Source organism: Sorghum bicolor, chromosome 8 (assembly GCF_000003195.3).
Source record: "Sorghum bicolor cultivar BTx623 chromosome 8, Sorghum_bicolor_NCBIv3, whole genome shotgun sequence".
Classification (NCBI taxonomy): domain Eukaryota; kingdom Viridiplantae; phylum Streptophyta; class Magnoliopsida; order Poales; family Poaceae; genus Sorghum; species Sorghum bicolor.
In genome coordinates, this window is record NC_012877.2 from 55,504,170 (window position 1) to 55,520,812 (window position 16,643).

The following is a 16,643-nucleotide window of genomic DNA, read 5'->3' on the forward strand; positions in this document are numbered from 1 at the left end:
CAAAATATTCGTCTCGTCAATTTCGACCAAACTGTGCAATTAGTTTTTATTTTTATCTATATTTAATACTTCATGCATACGTCTAAAGATTCGATGTGATGGAGAATCTGAAAAATTTTGCAAAATTTTTGAGGAACGCCTTGGAAGCAGAATGGCAGCCGAAGGTGGATTCTCCGAAGGCACCCCGCTGGAAGACCACTCTGTACAGAATCTCTTTCCCAGCACATACCCGCCGGCCGCCGCGTTGGACTCTAGAAGCCGCGTCAACCAAACTCCTTCTGTCCGCGTGACGCGTCCAACCTGTCAATCAACTGCCATGCTTCTTCCGTTATACGCACACATGGTTCTTTCTAGACGTCCACGCCCGTCCCTCTCTCTCCCTTGACACTCCTCTTGCTGGCAAGAACCCGGCCGGCGGCCGCCGCGTGATTTCTTGCAGTGCAGAGGAAGGAAGTCAGGAACAAGGGAATCCATATTTGGCGTTGGATCCCTGGCTCCCTCCCTCTAGATAGATACATATAAGATTTCAGAAGAAAAACGAGGCCCTTCTCGATTTCTTGCAGGTGCGTGGTGCGGCGGCAGCGCATGCGCATTCTCTCCTCTCCCCGTCTTCCTCTCCCCGGACAACCCGGCCGCCGCCTCCCGCATCTTCCACCCTCGTTGTTGTTAGATTAGAAGAGTCTTCCCCCGCATCGCCCAAGGGATCCTCGCATCCCGACATCCGATTTCTCTCCCTCCCTCCCTTCCCTTTCCCTTCCTCCTCTGCTTCCGGGGAGGAGGAGAGGAACGAGACGAAGGGCGGCGCACCGGGAAGGAGGAGGACGACAAGGAGGAGGAGGAGGAACACCATCCTTCCTTCCTCTTGCACGCGGCCGGAGTCCTCGTCCTCAACCCTCCTCCTTGGCCGCCTTGGCTCCACTTCCGGGTGCCATCACACCACCTCTGCCGGCGCCCACCGGCACCCATGTCGCCCTTCTACCTCGCTCGCGGTGCTTCCAAGGTCCGTCCCGTCCCGTCCCATCACTGGGTTCTTGGTTTCATTCGTGTTTTTCGATCGGGCCAGGCAGAGGCCTGATTGTTGTTGAAAAGGCTTAGACTTGGATTTTGAGGATCGGGTTTATTTGCCGTGCAGCTAGTGAGAAGGATTACCTCGGAGACATCAGTCGAGCTCAAGATTCTCTCCGATAAATGGCGGCTTCTCCTCGCTGGCCTCATTTTCCAGGTAAATATATATCTCGGCTCTGAGATTCCTCCCCTAGTCCCCTGGTGATTCATTCATTCTAAATTGATAGATGGTCAGCTGGGTATTTGCAGTTTTCCTACTTACAGTCGCGCTAATAATTCTTCTTTATTTGTTGATATAAATAGTACATCCATGGCTTGGCCGCTCATGGGGTTCATTACTTGCACCGGCCGGGGCCCACCCTTCAAGATCTTGGCTTCATGATTCTTCCGGTATGTCTGCAGATTGGTTGACCAATGCACAACGTCTATCACTATAATTCAATATACTGGTAACACTTACTAATTTGCGTTTTTGGCCTCCTCAATTTCATTTCATGTAGGAGCTTGGGAAAGAAAGGGGTTACATCAGTGAGACATTGTTTACATTCATCTTCCTCACCTTTGTATTGGTACTCATCTCTCTCTCTCTCTCTCTCTCTCTCTCTCTCTCGTCTTTCTTATCTTCCCTTTCGATCGGGATAGATGGCCATGATTGCACATTGGAAGTTGGCTATTTTGTTTTAAATAAACGAACCAATAACTTTGCAATTATACTTGACGGATAACTATGCCATGCTTTATCCACAATGCACTACTCTTTATTCACATTTTCAACCTCCTAGTGCTACCAAATTTTCTTGTTCTATTCCTGAAATGGATCTATTTGTTCAAATCTGCAAGTTTAACCTGACTCAAAAAAAAAATGGCGGAGGTGACCCTGCTTTTCTAAAGCCAAATTTTTGTAACTTAACTCAATTGTGACAACATGATTTTGCAATTTGTAGTTGTGTTTTTCCCTGAAATGGACCAATCATTCTCCTAGCTGCAAGTTTTGCATTGCTGAGTTGTAACAGTGTCAATTTTGCTTTGCAGTGGACATTTCATCCTTTCATCCTTCAGACTAAACGCTTCTACACTGTTCTGATATGGCGCAGGGTACTTGCGTTCTTATGTGTGAGTGTTTCTTTATTGCAAGTTTTTTTATGTGATTTCCTGATCAGATGATACCTTAGTTTCTATTCTACAACTTACTAGGAATATATATTTTTTGTTTCTTCAGGCTTCTCAGTTTCTTCGAATAATAACATTCTATGCAACACAGCTTCCAGGACCTAATTATCATTGTCGCGAGGTATCAGATTTTGTTATAAATTTATTACTACGTGCTATGTCATTATGACTTGGGAATCCTTTATTAATCTCAAAATACACAGGGCTCACCTCTGGCTAGATTACCACCACCCCAGAATGCAGCTGAGGTCTTTCTGATTAATTGTAAGTGGTGATTCCCTATGCGTCAATATATTGTGCCTCTCTTTTTGTATGTGCAAATATACTGAGCTTGTTATGTCATTTGACTACAGTCCCAAAAGGAGTGATTTATGGATGTGGTGACTTGATATTTTCATCCCACATGATTTTCACCCTAGTTTTTGTCATAACATACCAGAAATATGGAAGCATAAGGTGAAGATTTGTTGTCCAGTTATTTTCTTCTTGTTTATATCAGCCCATTTGTGAAAGATATGTTGAATCATGTTTAAGTCCTATTTTTTTTTGTTAATTCATGCCAGGTTTTGTAAGATGCTTGCTTGGTGCATAGCTGTTGCTCAGAGTCTTCTTATTATATCTTCTCGCAAGCACTACAGTGTTGATGTTGTTGTTGCATGGTTAGTACATATTTATTTACTGAACTGGATGATTATGCCATGTTTCTTTTTCCCTTTATTGATGTATCTTTCTTATGCAGGTACACTGTGAATTTGGTGGTTTTCTTTGTGGATAAGAAGCTTACAGGTGAGAAAGAACCTATGCGAATGTTCAGTAATCTTTTCCTATGTGGTACCATATATCGCTAACACTTGAATTTCATCCTGTAGAACTTCCTGACCGATCGGTGGGTTCCACATCAGTACTTCCTGTGAGTACAAAGGATAAAGATACCAAGTTGAAAGAAGAAAATACGAGATTGCTGAATGGTAACTCTATGGATTCAGCTGATCGGGTACGAAATTATCATGACGAGATGGCTATAATTTTGTTGAACTACCTTGCGTATTACCTGAACTGAGCAATATTGTTATGTTGCGGTGCAGAGACCACGAACACAAATGAATGGAAAGCAAATTGAGAATGAAAGCCATGTTGGTAGTGAAACTGTGAAAACATGATAAACTCTGATGGATGGGGTTTTGTCATCTAAAAGACATTCCAGACAACTAGCTTTGGTGCCTAGCTCCTTGATGACTTCATGACATGTAACTACGACCTACGAAGGAAATAGTTTTACATCTCGCTGTTCTAGGCAGCAGAAGTTTTGTTTGCAAAACTGTATATCTTCCTCAGCTGTCTCATTGTAACCCCATTTCTTTCTGGTTTCTTTCGTTTATTTTCCAGCTTGGAATTCATATTCTTTATACCAATTGTGTATAGTTAGCACAGGGTTCTTTGCATGTGAACAGTAATCATATGGACAATATAAGCTTGTCCTTGTTATAAGTACCCATTGTTATTATTCTAAGTCAACTTATTATTCAAGTCAAACACATCTAGCGTAAAATAACTTTTCTAAAATAAAAAAAGGATATAACAACACATCTGAAATGTAAAAATCCCAATTGTCAGATATCCATCTCGAGAAAACATATATGTATATGCATCTGTTTATATATAATGGATACTAAAACGGTATCCAAGTTCGTCTTTTTTTTTTCATCATTTTTCATATCTGAATTCAGATCCATATGTGACTTGAATGTGGATATGGATGCAGATACAATATTTTTTGTATTTGTAAAGAAAAAAAGTTCCTATTGTGACTATGCTCTAGCATCTAGGTAGCCTGCAGTGTGACCTCAAGTTACTTATAATCTTACATCCCACATCTATACCATTATCAGCATTGTCTCAGCCTCTCAGGATCAGTGGACACAAAACCTGCAAGATGACAGAGTATGCAAGTTAGAGGTGGTGTAACAGTTTTCCCTTTGTGCTTTTCGTTAAGCAAATGCAGTTATGCAGGGCCCTTTACAATCGACTTGTACTGAAAAATACTATTAATTTCTTTCTTCCTATTTAAACATAAGGCCATAGGGGAGAAATATGGAACAAAAAGAGAAACTACTCAGGTTTCAATGCTTGCAATCCTACTCAGGTTTCCCATAAATCACTTTCTCTATAACTAAAACATTCGTAGAACAATCATCCACACGCCGCTTCGCTCGCTCGCTCGATGGCCCGCCCGGCGCTCCCTCGCTCTCTCTCGCGTGCGGTGGCCTGCTCTCGTGCGGACTCTCTCCCCTACGTGACAATCTTGGCGACACTCTGCCCTCGCAAGTCTCCAACGCCATCGTGGGGCAACATCCATGTGCTGCCGCGCCTTCGCAACAGGGCCACGCAACCACCGGAAGGCTATCCACGCCTGGTGCCTCCGCCTCTACGCTGTCATCGCCCATCCCCAACCTACCATGCTGTCTTCGACCGTAGGTGAGGATCCGATCCCATCAAACTTTCAGACGACTGCACGATCTCATCGCTGCTAGGGAGGAAGGAGGACTTCTTCATTTTAGGGATGGACCTAGCAAGTGGGATCCACGTGACAGAGATAAAGAGACAAGGTCAAGACAGTCATTTTCCACATCTTCTCCATGCTGGTATAATGAGTTGGTTTGCTACACGATCAAGAGTGGCAAATATATAGCACTGACAACTAATTCTTATGGCAAATACTTACTCCCTCGTCTCCAAAAGACCGTTGTTGGGCCTTGTTTAGTTCCTTCCAAAAACCCAAAAGTTTCAAGATTCTCTGTCACATCGAATCTTTAGACATATACATGAAGCATTAAATATAGATAAAAATAAAAACTAATTACACAATTTATCCGTAATTTAAGAGACTAATCTTTTAAGCCTAGTTAGTCTATAATTGGACCATATTTGTCACATACAAACGAAAGTGCTACGGTGGCAGTTTTCCAAAAATTCTTGAAACTAAACAAGACCTTATTGACTTTCAGATATCTTGTTTGATCATCAGTTTTATTAAAACTTTTTCTATAAATATCGTCTATTTTAATATAAATTATTTGATCATTAGAGATACTTTAATAATGATTTATTTATTTTTATAATTTATAAAAAAAAAATTTAAATAAGACGAACGGTCAAACATGATGTCTTAAAGTCAAAAACATATCTTTTTAAGATGGCGGGAGTATCTAATTGTCATTCTAAAGCTGTTATCTGAAGGACTAGCAACCGGGAAGAGAATAAATATTTAATTTTTCTAAATTATTCTTTAACTATATTTTTAGTTTTGTAAATAGTCTATATTTAATATTTCGTATTAAACATTCAATCTTATAAATGATAATAAAGTTTAGGAAAAAATCTAAATAACCCTCTGAAGTATTGATGGACGTCTAGTTTTAGGTTTGACCTATGAAATCGGGTAAATGAGACATTAAAGTTGGTTTAATTCACCGTGGTTTTCCAGGGCGGTTTTAGCCTACCTGGCAGCCAGCGTGGCAAAGAGTTCAGGCCGTCAGCGGCGCCGCGTGCTCTCGCTCGCCGGCCGGCGCTGACTGCTCGTGCTCTCCGCGGTCCGCTCTGCCTCCCAACGCCGCGCCCGCCTCCTCTCAGACTCCCACCGCGACTTCTGTTCGTCAGCGCGGCGGCGGCCTGCGTCCAGCCCAACGGAGAGAAATCTAACCCTAGCTCCCCCGTCGGCGCTGCCGGCGACCCTTAGGATCTCCGGCGAGCGCCACCGACCGCGGATAGAGTGATTCGACCAGTGGGGGAGATTGAAGGAGCCCCTTGGTTTGGGAATTTCGGGGGAAGCAAGGGGGGTTGGTGATTTGGTGGTGAAGGGAGCCAGGGAGGTGGAAGGCTATGGGGTCGTCGTCGAAGGTGGTGCGGCCGGAGGAGGTGCTGGAGTCGCTGAAGAACGACGGCAGCATCGACGCGCTCCGCATGAAGATCATCGCCCAGCTCAAGGCCAACGTGCGTGCCCTCCTATTCCTTTGAGCCCTTTTCTTTTGCTCCTACTTGCTGTATTACTGTTATGTTAGAAATTGTTTGTTGTATGATGAGACTGCATTATATTTAAGAAATCACTTCCAGCATAAGTTGGTGGACCTGCTTTGGAGATATGCTCATAGTATGAAACTCTGGGGCGGTCTGAATTCATGATCTGCTATCCAGGTTGTGACGCTGTGTGCGCTTTTCTGTAATCGATGGAATCAGGAAGCTCTGTGACTAAATCAATAAAATTAAGTTAGAGTTCAGTAGATTATTTAAAATGCTGTTGCAGTTCTCAGGTGATTGTGCATGTCCCAGTAGACCCTTAAACAGGGAATTGGTTTGCATGATAATTAGGTTATTTAGTTGTCCTTTGCTGTCACGTGGCACTCGTTTTGTCGTCCGTTTTAATCTGTATTTCCCTTATATCAACATGACGGTTTGGGATTTTTTATTTTTTGCACGAGAATTTGGGTATTTAGTTGCCCTTTGATGTCACAGGCTGTTTCCTCATTGGTTCTGTTCTACTTTTCCCCATATCAACGTGATTTATCGGGAATTGGATCGCACAAGAATTTGGGTATTTACTTGTCCTTTGGCGTCACTTGGCACATGTTGTTTCCTCAGTGGTGTCATTCTGTTTTCCCCTCGAATCAGCATTACGTTTCGGGAAACTGTGTTTTTACTTTCCTTATTTATTAGCATAAAGTTTTATGTGTGCGTATGGCAGGATATTCTTGTCGATGTAGAATAAAGTCATTTCTGCATTGTCTTATGCTACATGTACCCTTCTTCATGCTCTTGGCATCACTTTTATGTCGGACTCACCTGACCAATGGAGTACTGAGGAGTGGAAACTTGGTGATGAACTTTCTTACTTTGATTTCAGGAAGATATGAAGAAAAACACCATGATGATGGTGGAGCAAAGCAAGGTATTGAATACTCCTGGAGCTGAGAAAAAGACCAAGAGGGAGTTGTTTGATGCACTTCGACAGGAACTGGAGTAAGCTCCTGTCTTTCTGTTTGATCTATGCTCAGTAACAGTACATCGCCTGGTTTGTATTTGGCCTTAACCACAAATTGCTTATCTGGATGTTATAAAATGTTTATAGCAGTTTTTACTTTAGCCTTGACCTCATACACAGATCTCCAGGTCTTGGATAAGTCATCTTCCTACCTTATCGTTTGCCTGTTGCTGGTTGTTCAAAAAGTAGTGAAGTGATATAGTTCCCATGATTTTATTTGTTCTTCCATTGTTCCGGTGTATTGTTTGTATTGTGGGAAATCCAATTTTGCATCTCCCGCACTTCGCAGCTTTCGACTCCATTCCCAGCTTCGCCTCAACCAGTATGAAGATTTCATCAAATCTATGATGCAGTGATAACTGTTTTATGCAATGCAGGACTCCGGTCCTTGAGAAAGCCTCCAAGGCAGTTTGGGAGCTGATTCTAGACAATGGTGGATTAGGGAAAGAGATAACTGAAACAGTTGAGAAAGTCTTCTGCCGGCTCAGTGGAATTGACATGATGCCACCTCCACCTGCAGCCACTGGTGCTCGTCAAGAGAAAGATGACATGGCTGTTGATGAAGTTGTGAAGAGCAAGGAGGTGGATGCTTTTGAACCATCCTCATCAAGGAAGAGACCCTTCAGCGACATCAACAGAAAAGGAGCAGGTGCTTTACCAAATGGCAGTGCTACGGATCAGCATGATGAGTCCGAGGATAGTGACCAGAAGATATGATGCTGTTCTGTGCTGTAATTTTTAGTTCAGCCTGTAGTAGCTTTCTTCCTGTTCATACAAGTTCTGTGAGCAACCACTATAGGATATTTAAGTTTTCAAGAAAGCAGCTGCAGTTGAGTTTCTTCTGAATATAGGATAAATTGGTTGACTTGACAGTTTTGTGGTGTGTTTAACTTGTAATCATTCAAGAGTTATGTTAGATGCTTCTTGATTTTGCAATATTTTAGCAATTTTCCAATGGTACCTTGGTCTGAGTTGGATGGTAATCATTTACTTTCCTGTTTAGTTTTGAGGGATGGAGTGGGGATCCATCACAACATTCATCAGAAGCACTTGTTTTAGTGACATGAATGTTGACTGAAGTCGTCCCAACCAAAATTTCCAGAAAGACCCTACATGGTTCATCTAATCTACGATGACTTAAACCAAAAACACCAATAGCAGCCACATAGTTGTCCCCACTAAAAAGTCCATCCTTTTTAGCAGAAATAATCTCGTGTCCTTGGTAACCAAAAGCATAAAACCTTACCAGTAAATTTGACAAACCTTACGAGATTGTGGTGAGCTAGTTCCCTCGTGATGCCAAAACAATGGCATAAATGCGTTGATACAACTATCAAGTATCAGCAGCAATAAGGAAACACGGCAGGGCATCCACTTAGTGTCAACTGTCACAAGGAAATAGCCAGAAAACAAGCTACTCATAAGTCAGACAAGAATTGCTCTACTAGTACAATTGAGATAGGCTTCTGCTCAGCAGTCAGCATTACATCATTGACATCATGAAATGGGCTGTTGTTCACTATCACTAGAAATTTTAAATCTTGTTAGGCTTCACTCGACCGTGTTCCTCCCTCCAATCACGAACCATGAAGCTACAAACTCTTGATGTTCCATTCCTTGGCTCATGATGAAATGTTACGTGATTGGTATTGACTTCTGCATCAAGCATCGATGAAGTGGATGTCAAAGGTGCTTGGATGGATTTGCCACACGTTCAGGGAAGCGTATTCCTCCAAGCACTCCTTCAATTGAGCCTCACTGTATCCCTGTGATTCACAGACATTTTAGCACCAACCAAATTTTCAGCAATCAGGCCATACTGAGTTGTGCACCTCTACCATATGTGTATGTAGAAGTAGAAACTGTACCTTTCTGGAGATCAAGTTAAGAGCATGAGCATATCTCACATCCATGCTGCTCGTCCTAGCAGCTTCGTCTCTCAGGATGGAATATATGTCAGATATTGCATCAAGGCCAGACCGCTGGCGGTCATCTGAGTATAACGAGTATTTGGACATTTGCATCAGTCGCAGTGCTTCGTCAACATCACTCTGAGCCACAGTTTCTGAAAACCTAAGTCTTGCCAAGGCCTGAAATAGGCAAGCAGCATCATGTTTAAAGAGAGATTTTTCATATGGTATTGTGAAGGGAAAACAGTCAAGTTACTTACAATAGAAATACGGAGTATGCTCAAAAGTGTTCTGATAGTTGTGTAGGAGGTTGGTGCATTTGACTTTGCCTCCTCTTGGCGGATGCTGGAATATGCAGTTGCAATGTATTCCTCAAGCTCTCTAGGAACAGAAGGAATGACTCTTCTAGCAGCAGATATGTATGCTCTGTAACAGATAAAGATTGTAGAATAGCAAGTATTAGATAATGCAAAGATACTACACAATGATTTTATCTGTACTTCAGGTTTTATAGTTTCTGGAACTTCCAACTAAAATATGAGCAATTCAACTATGAAATTGAAATTAAGTGAACATGAGCACTGCCACTCGAGGAATAGTGTCCTTGCCTGAGTACAGATGGCTCAAGTGGTGTGAACCCCAGTGCTGGTGATTCAAGATTTTGATGCACATGAACAACGTGTCTTGCCATTTCAAGATCAGTTTCCATGTCTGCACGATCCAGGATCAACCAAAGGAGGTCGAAACGAGACAAAAGTGCTGGAGGTAGATTTATATTTTCTGCTGGGGTCCTCCTCATATCGTACCTTCCCCTGAATATTTAAAGGCAATTACCATTGTCAACTGATGAAAATTTCTTTTTACCCCCCTAGAAGAAATACTATATTCATATCAAAACTTACCATGCTGGATTTGCAGCAGCCAGAATTGCGGTTCTCGCATTGAGAGAGGTGGTGATGCCAGCCTTGGCAATGCTAACTGTTTGCTGCTCCATTACCTCATGAATTGCGGTCCTGTCTGACTCTTCCATCTTATCAAACTCATCTATAGCACAAATGCCCATATCTGCCAGCACCTGGAACCCAAGAGTTTGTGCTACGAGATTAATTATTAGCAAGATTTGCATGCCTGTGATTTGGACCAAATGAACACTTTTTGGGGGTGCTAGCACAGTTTGTAGTGCTAAAGAGACAGCTCCAAACAAGAATAAATTGAAGGTTTACCAGTAATATAAGTACGAAATCTCAAGTTGAAAGATTTTAAAAAGAGAAAACTACATATTTTCTCAATAGCTGTAGTCAGGACTGAAGTAAAGTACATATATATGCTTGTGAAAAGCACAAACAGGTATAAACCTATAATTCAGTAGAAAAGAGAAATACAGTAAAAGATGTCATTATAAGGTGATGTTGGTCTTACCAGTGCTCCACCCTCAAGGACAAACTCATTTGTTACTGGATCTTTCTGGACAGCAGCAGTAAGACCAACACCACTGCTCCCACGTCCAGTGGTGTACACTCCTCTTGGTGCAACATTGATAATATGCTTCAGAAGTTGACTCTTTGCAACACCAGGATCTCCCATCATGCATATATGCAGGTCTCCTCTGATCTGTACATTTACATTACAGTGAATATTGAGATGTGAACAGTTGGAGAGAACAAAGCCTCAGATAGAAAAGACATCATACTGATTCCTAGCAGCATACGTACCTTCATGCCATCTGCAAGCTTCCGATGGGGTGCACCAACAAGTAGTAACAGCAGTGCTTTTTTGACATCTTCATGGCCAAATATTTCTGGTGCCAATGACCTTGCCAACTTACTGTAGATATCACCGTCCTCAGCCAATCGGTCAATTTGTTCTTGTTCATCACCCTTTAGTTCATACCTGCAACAGTTTTGCAATCGCTATCAGACAGCTGCAGAAGACAAATGGATTGCTCAGCATGAAACCTAGATGACTTACTCCTCATATTTTTTCTTGAAATGGGTGACAGACATTGCTTCCAAGTAAGTATCAGCAACTAATCCTGCGCGCATCGCTCTAAACCCATAGTATGGCATAGGGAGAAAAATGCCCGACATCTCAACCACATCTCCAGGTGCAACCTGCTCATGATAGCATTTAGTACTTGGTTATATTACAGAATATCTTTACTGAGTTCTTAATTCTCATGAGAGCATTTAGCTAGTGAATTGAATAAACCAAAAGCATAAATCTAAAAGCAACTTCCTTTCGAAGCTAAACTGTAGAGTACATTGATACAGAAATGGCGATAACAACAGAAAAGTAGAAGCTATTGTCCTGCAAAGCAACTCAAAGGAAACTGCTCAAAGTGGAAGAAAGCTACTAGTTTGCTTTACCTTTCTAGTCAGCTCTCCTCTTAGATGAACAGTCAGAGAACGAGGAATGTGGCCCTTTGGTACATGCTCTGCTAACTCTTGAAGCTTCACCTGCAAGACAGCATAGTTGTTATATGGAAGCGGAATCCAAAATATGATCAAGTTCTGTGGCTGGTCCTTTCAATGAAGAAAGATAACCCTGGATGACCAGGTTGTGAAGAAAGGTTAATACCTCCTGAAATTTCAAAAACTTTGATGCACGCAGTTGAAGGATTAGATTCCCCTTTGCTTTGTTCAGCTTGCATCGTTGAGATGGACACTCAATGAGAGGCATAAACACTCTAGCCGTCACTTCCTGCCAAATTGAAAACAAAAGTTTCATTCCAAATAAAACTTAGACTGGAGACAAAATTCTGTCTTTCAGTATATATATCCTACACTGCACCATTATTAAAAGGGAGCCTAAAACGAGATCAAGTACCTGGTATATCTCAAAGCCACATTCTTCACATGTATAAACAGCAACCTGCATCAAGGGCTTCACATCCGAGCAGCGGGTAACAATCCCAGATATTTTCACAAGCTGCCCAATGTTGGATGCCTTTACTTGCCTAATGGTGAGCGGAGTCGCCTTTGAGAATGTCTTGATGTAAACCTCACTACAATGCCAAAATAAAATCAATTTTAGATAAAACATCAACAGAGCTCGATAATTGGATAGACAGGAAAATTATGGGAGCAGAGGCACAGATAATTTTGGCAAGAATGTGAGACACAAATGTTCATATCTGGCTGAAATATTATATTGTAGTACAGTAATCCATATCCTTATATCCACAAAAGTGCAAGTGTTCCTAACATGTTCTATCTTTTTTTTTTGAACAAACTAACATGTTCTGTCAAAGCAGATGAAATGGTTAGATTTACAGAAAAATCAGAGGAAGAAAAGCTAGTTTAAATTCTGAAGTAACAAGCAGTAATATGCTTTATGTTCTTAATAACGTGCAAGGCAATACTCTCTGGATTCCATATGGAGCATAACCAGAGGCCCAACTCTTGTGTTTAACCAATTTATCAAAACCAGGCAACCATTCAGGCATTCACCAAGACAAATTTCGTACAGAGCCACTTACAAGAACCGTTTGATCTCTGGTGGCATCCTCTGTAGCGGGTCTGTGCCGTCGGCGCCGCCGTCGGCACCCTCATCCACACGCTGCGTCATGAGGATGTCCCGGTCCTCGTCGACGGTGTACGCCTCCGTGGGCTCCGGCATGATCTCGTCCATGGCCTCCGCGAAGACGCCGATGTAGCGCCGCGTGTTCTCAGTGACACGCTGCAAGAACTCCTCGTCGATATCCTTATACTGCACACCAAAAAAAACAAACATTTCGCACCCATAAATCACATGTTTGCGGCCGCAAAGTTGGTAAAAGGGGGGAAACAAGAAAAGGAACTGAATGTTGTGGAGGTGAGGAGTTGGTACATGGAACATGTCGTCCAGCTCGATCTGGACCGCGCGTATCTTCCTATTGGCGACATCTTGCTGTAACGAGACAGAGAGAAATCAGCGTGAAATTTCGAGCGAAAAAAAAACGGATCTGGAAGGGACAACCCTAGAACACACGGGGAAGAGAAGAGATCATGGGTACCAGGATGTTCAGGTACTTGGGCTCGCCGTGAGGGCCGGCGAAGTTGGACAGGAAGTCCTTGGCGAGCGCTGCAGGCACACAAATCAAACACCAAGAACCGACGCGCCATCAGAGAATGTTCTGGAACCTTCCGAGGGCAAACGAAGGAACGGTTCGAGGGGGGTTCCGCCACAGCAAGACGACGTACCTTTGTCTGCGGCGAAGTCGGGGTTCTTCATCCCAGCGGCGGTGATGGGAACGGCGGCGGCGGCGAGGGATGGAGGGGTAGGCAGGGAAGAACGGGAGTCTGTCGGCGAAGTGTTGGGGAGAATGGCGGGAAGTTGGGGGGATAAGAGGAGCGGTTTTGGCGGGAAGACAGAGGGCGGCGTGGCGGGAAGAGCAGGTTGGCCCGGACCTAAAGTGGGCCGAGATGTTGTGGGCTTGGGCTTATTAGAAGCACGAGTGGGCTGATACATTATGGGCCGTAATCGGGCCGCTCTGCTCTGCGCTGCGTGGTTGGTGGTGGCCGATGTGCCTGCCCGCGTGGTGATTTCTCATTGCTGCCTAGTTTATATTTTTTTAGATTTCGATGTCGTAACACTTTTGTAAACTAACTAAGTTTAAAAGATTTATCTTATAAATTATAAATAAATTGTACAATTAGTTATTTTTTATTTATACTTAATATTCTATACATGTGTTGCAAGATTCGATAAGATGAAAAATTTTAAAAGGTTTATTTTGAGTGTAATTAAACAAGGCCAGCCGCTGCCGCTCCTCAATTAAGGGAGGTTCTTGCAGCTGTAGCTGCTGCGTTGGAATTGAGCCTTGAGGTGCCATGTTCTTCAATCACAACACATCAACATGTTTCTCAAGGATCATGCGGCCGCAAGGAGAATGCCATCTAGCACTTCAACTTTTTTCTGCACTTCAACATCATTTCCTATAGGGATTGGAGGGGGTTGAGAGGAATATAGGAAAATGAGTGTATCAAAGTAGCCCCTCTGTATGTATGTGTTGCCTGCTAGGAAGAGAGCACGTAGTATGGTTCATATCCTCATGAGATGGTGCCAAGCGCTACTCCGTTTGTCTCCGAGCAAGTTAGTGATAAATTAATGATAGAGAAAATACCATACTATCCTTCACTAAGGTCAACCTCAGTGAAAGTTTTATAACCCAGTTTAACATATCTATACTTTAGAAACAGTGCAGAAAAGTTTCATCCTCATGGAACTCTCTCTACTTTTATAGAACTCTTATCATATCTCTCTTCATTCATAACCCAGTATTTTTCTCTGTCTGTCCCTATTAAATAGGGTTACGAGTGTATTTCATATGAAAAACAACCATAGTTCAGACGGCTAGTGGAATGAGGTGTTCCTAGTGACCACATTTTTTCGCTGGTTGCTTGCTTTTGCATGGGGCCAGCCAGTGAACGAGAGCCGAATGGGTGCATGAAACGATGGGCTATGAGGCCAATCTCAAGGGATAGTGTCACTGTACGATTTCACATACCAACACGTCATGAAGATTGAAATAAAACCATCTATGAAATAACTCCAGCAATAAAGCATTTCACTTTGTTGTTTCCAAGGCTAAACAAAGCATTTAATTACTGCAAAATGATTGGATCACATGCAAGATGGTGAAACGATTTGGCCCTCAGTGGGGATTTCATCCCGTTTCACCGCGTGGGAAACAACGCCCGCGGGGTTTCACCATGGTGAAACTACTTCCTTCTCTCTCCTCTTCGTTTCATGCAAAAAGTGTAGTTTTACTGACATGACGCTCTAATAAATGTGCATGACATCCTGATGAAACCCCCGCTGAGACTGGCCTGATAAATATGGCGGTGCTGGAACGGGAGGCAAAGCGCCAACCAAGGTCAAACACGTCCAACTCACCACCCCCAAGACCAGAAGGCGTACAATTTCATATGACCATTGAAAAATATTAACATCTATTCCTTTAGGCACATATAGCAATGAACTAAAAAATTCATTAAAATTAGTTTTTTGAGAGGATCATTAAAAGTAGTTGCGGGTCCATCTGTTGGGATGAAAGGGCCTACATTCGTTTTTTTAAAGTTGTAGTGGGGTTTTGTAGAACTGGTGCTGCGTATTGTCAAAAAAATCGGAGATATGTCGAATTAACTCAACAAATTTTTAGTTCAAAATTAGTTCATGTGCCAAAAAAAAAGTGTCACGCAATTTTTGTAGAGTGTAAGCATACAAACCACAACAACTTGGGCTGACTAAGGTGTGCTTACAAGAGGAGCACACTATGTCACACAATGTAGAGGCACAATATTTGTTTTAGATTTTTTTTTTAAAAAAATAGTCACCGCATAGAGGGTATATGTATCAAAATTTCCATCTGCTTCACAGTTTGTTCATGAGAAATAACATTGTTGAAATGATGCGCTATCACAATTATTTCCTCGTATCTTTAAAGGTGGAGAATAGTATAAAAGTGCTAGGATAATGAGGAATTTGTTTTTTTACGAAGAGATATGTTAAGATGATGACTTCCGAAAGAAAGGACAAATCAATTCTATACGAATAATAACAATAACAACTTCCATTGGATTGTCAAAGAATATTCACGCAAGTGTTTTTGCAACTGGGACTGTTGCTGGTACAAAATTATTTTCACCCTGAGATCATGTTGTCGGATTCAGCTTCCACCTCCATCCACCCAACATATGTGGATTGAGCAAAGCTGGCTAGATCTAAACAAGGCCCGTAAGAAGAGGCAAACCTAGGAGGAAAGCCCAACATGGAGAACTAACTAAGTTGTTTATTCAAATGATATCCCCATGGATTGTTGGCCCTAAGAAATGTTTGGGATCCTAAGATAATTTGAATTTTCAAACTAGCGCCTGCATATTTACTCCTATGAATAGTTGAGTATCTCTAGAAGTAAGGATGGCAACGGGTCGGGTTTGGATCGGGTGGAGTCTCCGTGCACCAAAAATCGAAACCCGAAGTCGAAACCCGAAACCAAAACCGAAACCGATTCGGGTGGAAATTCAGTACCAAAACCAAACCCGCGGATACCCGAAACCCGAACGGATACCCAAAACCCGAATGGTTATCCGAAACCCGCGGATATATATAGACACATATTCACATGTATAAACAAGATGCAACAAATAATAAATATTTTCATGAGTTAACTTTGAATAAATTTAATAATCTAAGTAAATAAATTATTATTATCATATTATAAAATATAAATTTTAATTCCAAATGATTTATTTTGGATATCTATTGGATATCCACGGGTGGAAAACCAAATCCGAAACCAAACCTGATCGGTTTCGGGGCCCCGAACCCGAAAACCGTGGATGAAAAACTACCACCAAAACCAAAACCGTTGGACCCGAAACCCGCGGATATCCAAACCAAAATCGACCCGCTGTCATCCTTATCTAGAAGGTTGAGATATATCAAATCTTGAAATTGACGAAATCACAGTGTCTCAATGT

General features: G+C 42.2%; 3 protein-coding genes across 3 annotated transcripts; 2 read left to right on the forward strand and 1 right to left on the reverse strand.

The window, feature by feature from the left end:
* LOC110437464 (phosphatidylinositol:ceramide inositolphosphotransferase-like) lies at window positions 362–3,736 on the forward strand. The gene is made up of 12 exons (XM_021465916.1): window positions 362–1,000; window positions 1,133–1,222; window positions 1,369–1,455; window positions 1,566–1,634; window positions 2,098–2,178; window positions 2,285–2,356; window positions 2,439–2,499; window positions 2,589–2,691; window positions 2,799–2,894; window positions 2,975–3,021; window positions 3,105–3,229; window positions 3,321–3,736. Exons 1-12 carry the CDS (start codon window positions 965–967, stop codon window positions 3,393–3,395), a joined length of 942 nt encoding a protein of 313 aa, XP_021321591.1. The 5' UTR covers window positions 362–964; the 3' UTR covers window positions 3,396–3,736.
* LOC8068837 lies at window positions 5,742–8,230 on the forward strand. The gene is made up of 3 exons (XM_002442277.2): window positions 5,742–6,225; window positions 7,133–7,248; window positions 7,648–8,230. Exons 1-3 carry the CDS (start codon window positions 6,115–6,117, stop codon window positions 7,985–7,987), a joined length of 567 nt encoding a protein of 188 aa, XP_002442322.1. The 5' UTR covers window positions 5,742–6,114; the 3' UTR covers window positions 7,988–8,230.
* Window positions 8,524–13,494, reverse strand: LOC8066367 (DNA replication licensing factor MCM7). Its single transcript, XM_021446245.1, has 15 exons — window positions 13,362–13,494; window positions 13,175–13,242; window positions 13,009–13,068; window positions 12,659–12,888; window positions 12,007–12,184; window positions 11,758–11,880; window positions 11,547–11,636; window positions 11,149–11,291; window positions 10,893–11,070; window positions 10,600–10,791; window positions 10,083–10,255; window positions 9,789–9,992; window positions 9,441–9,606; window positions 9,139–9,360; window positions 8,524–9,036 (listed from the first exon to the last, which is right to left on the reverse strand). The coding sequence occupies exons 1-15, from the start codon at window positions 13,390–13,392 to the stop codon at window positions 8,932–8,934; spliced, it is 2,163 nt and encodes a 720-aa protein (XP_021301920.1). The 5' UTR covers window positions 13,393–13,494; the 3' UTR covers window positions 8,524–8,931.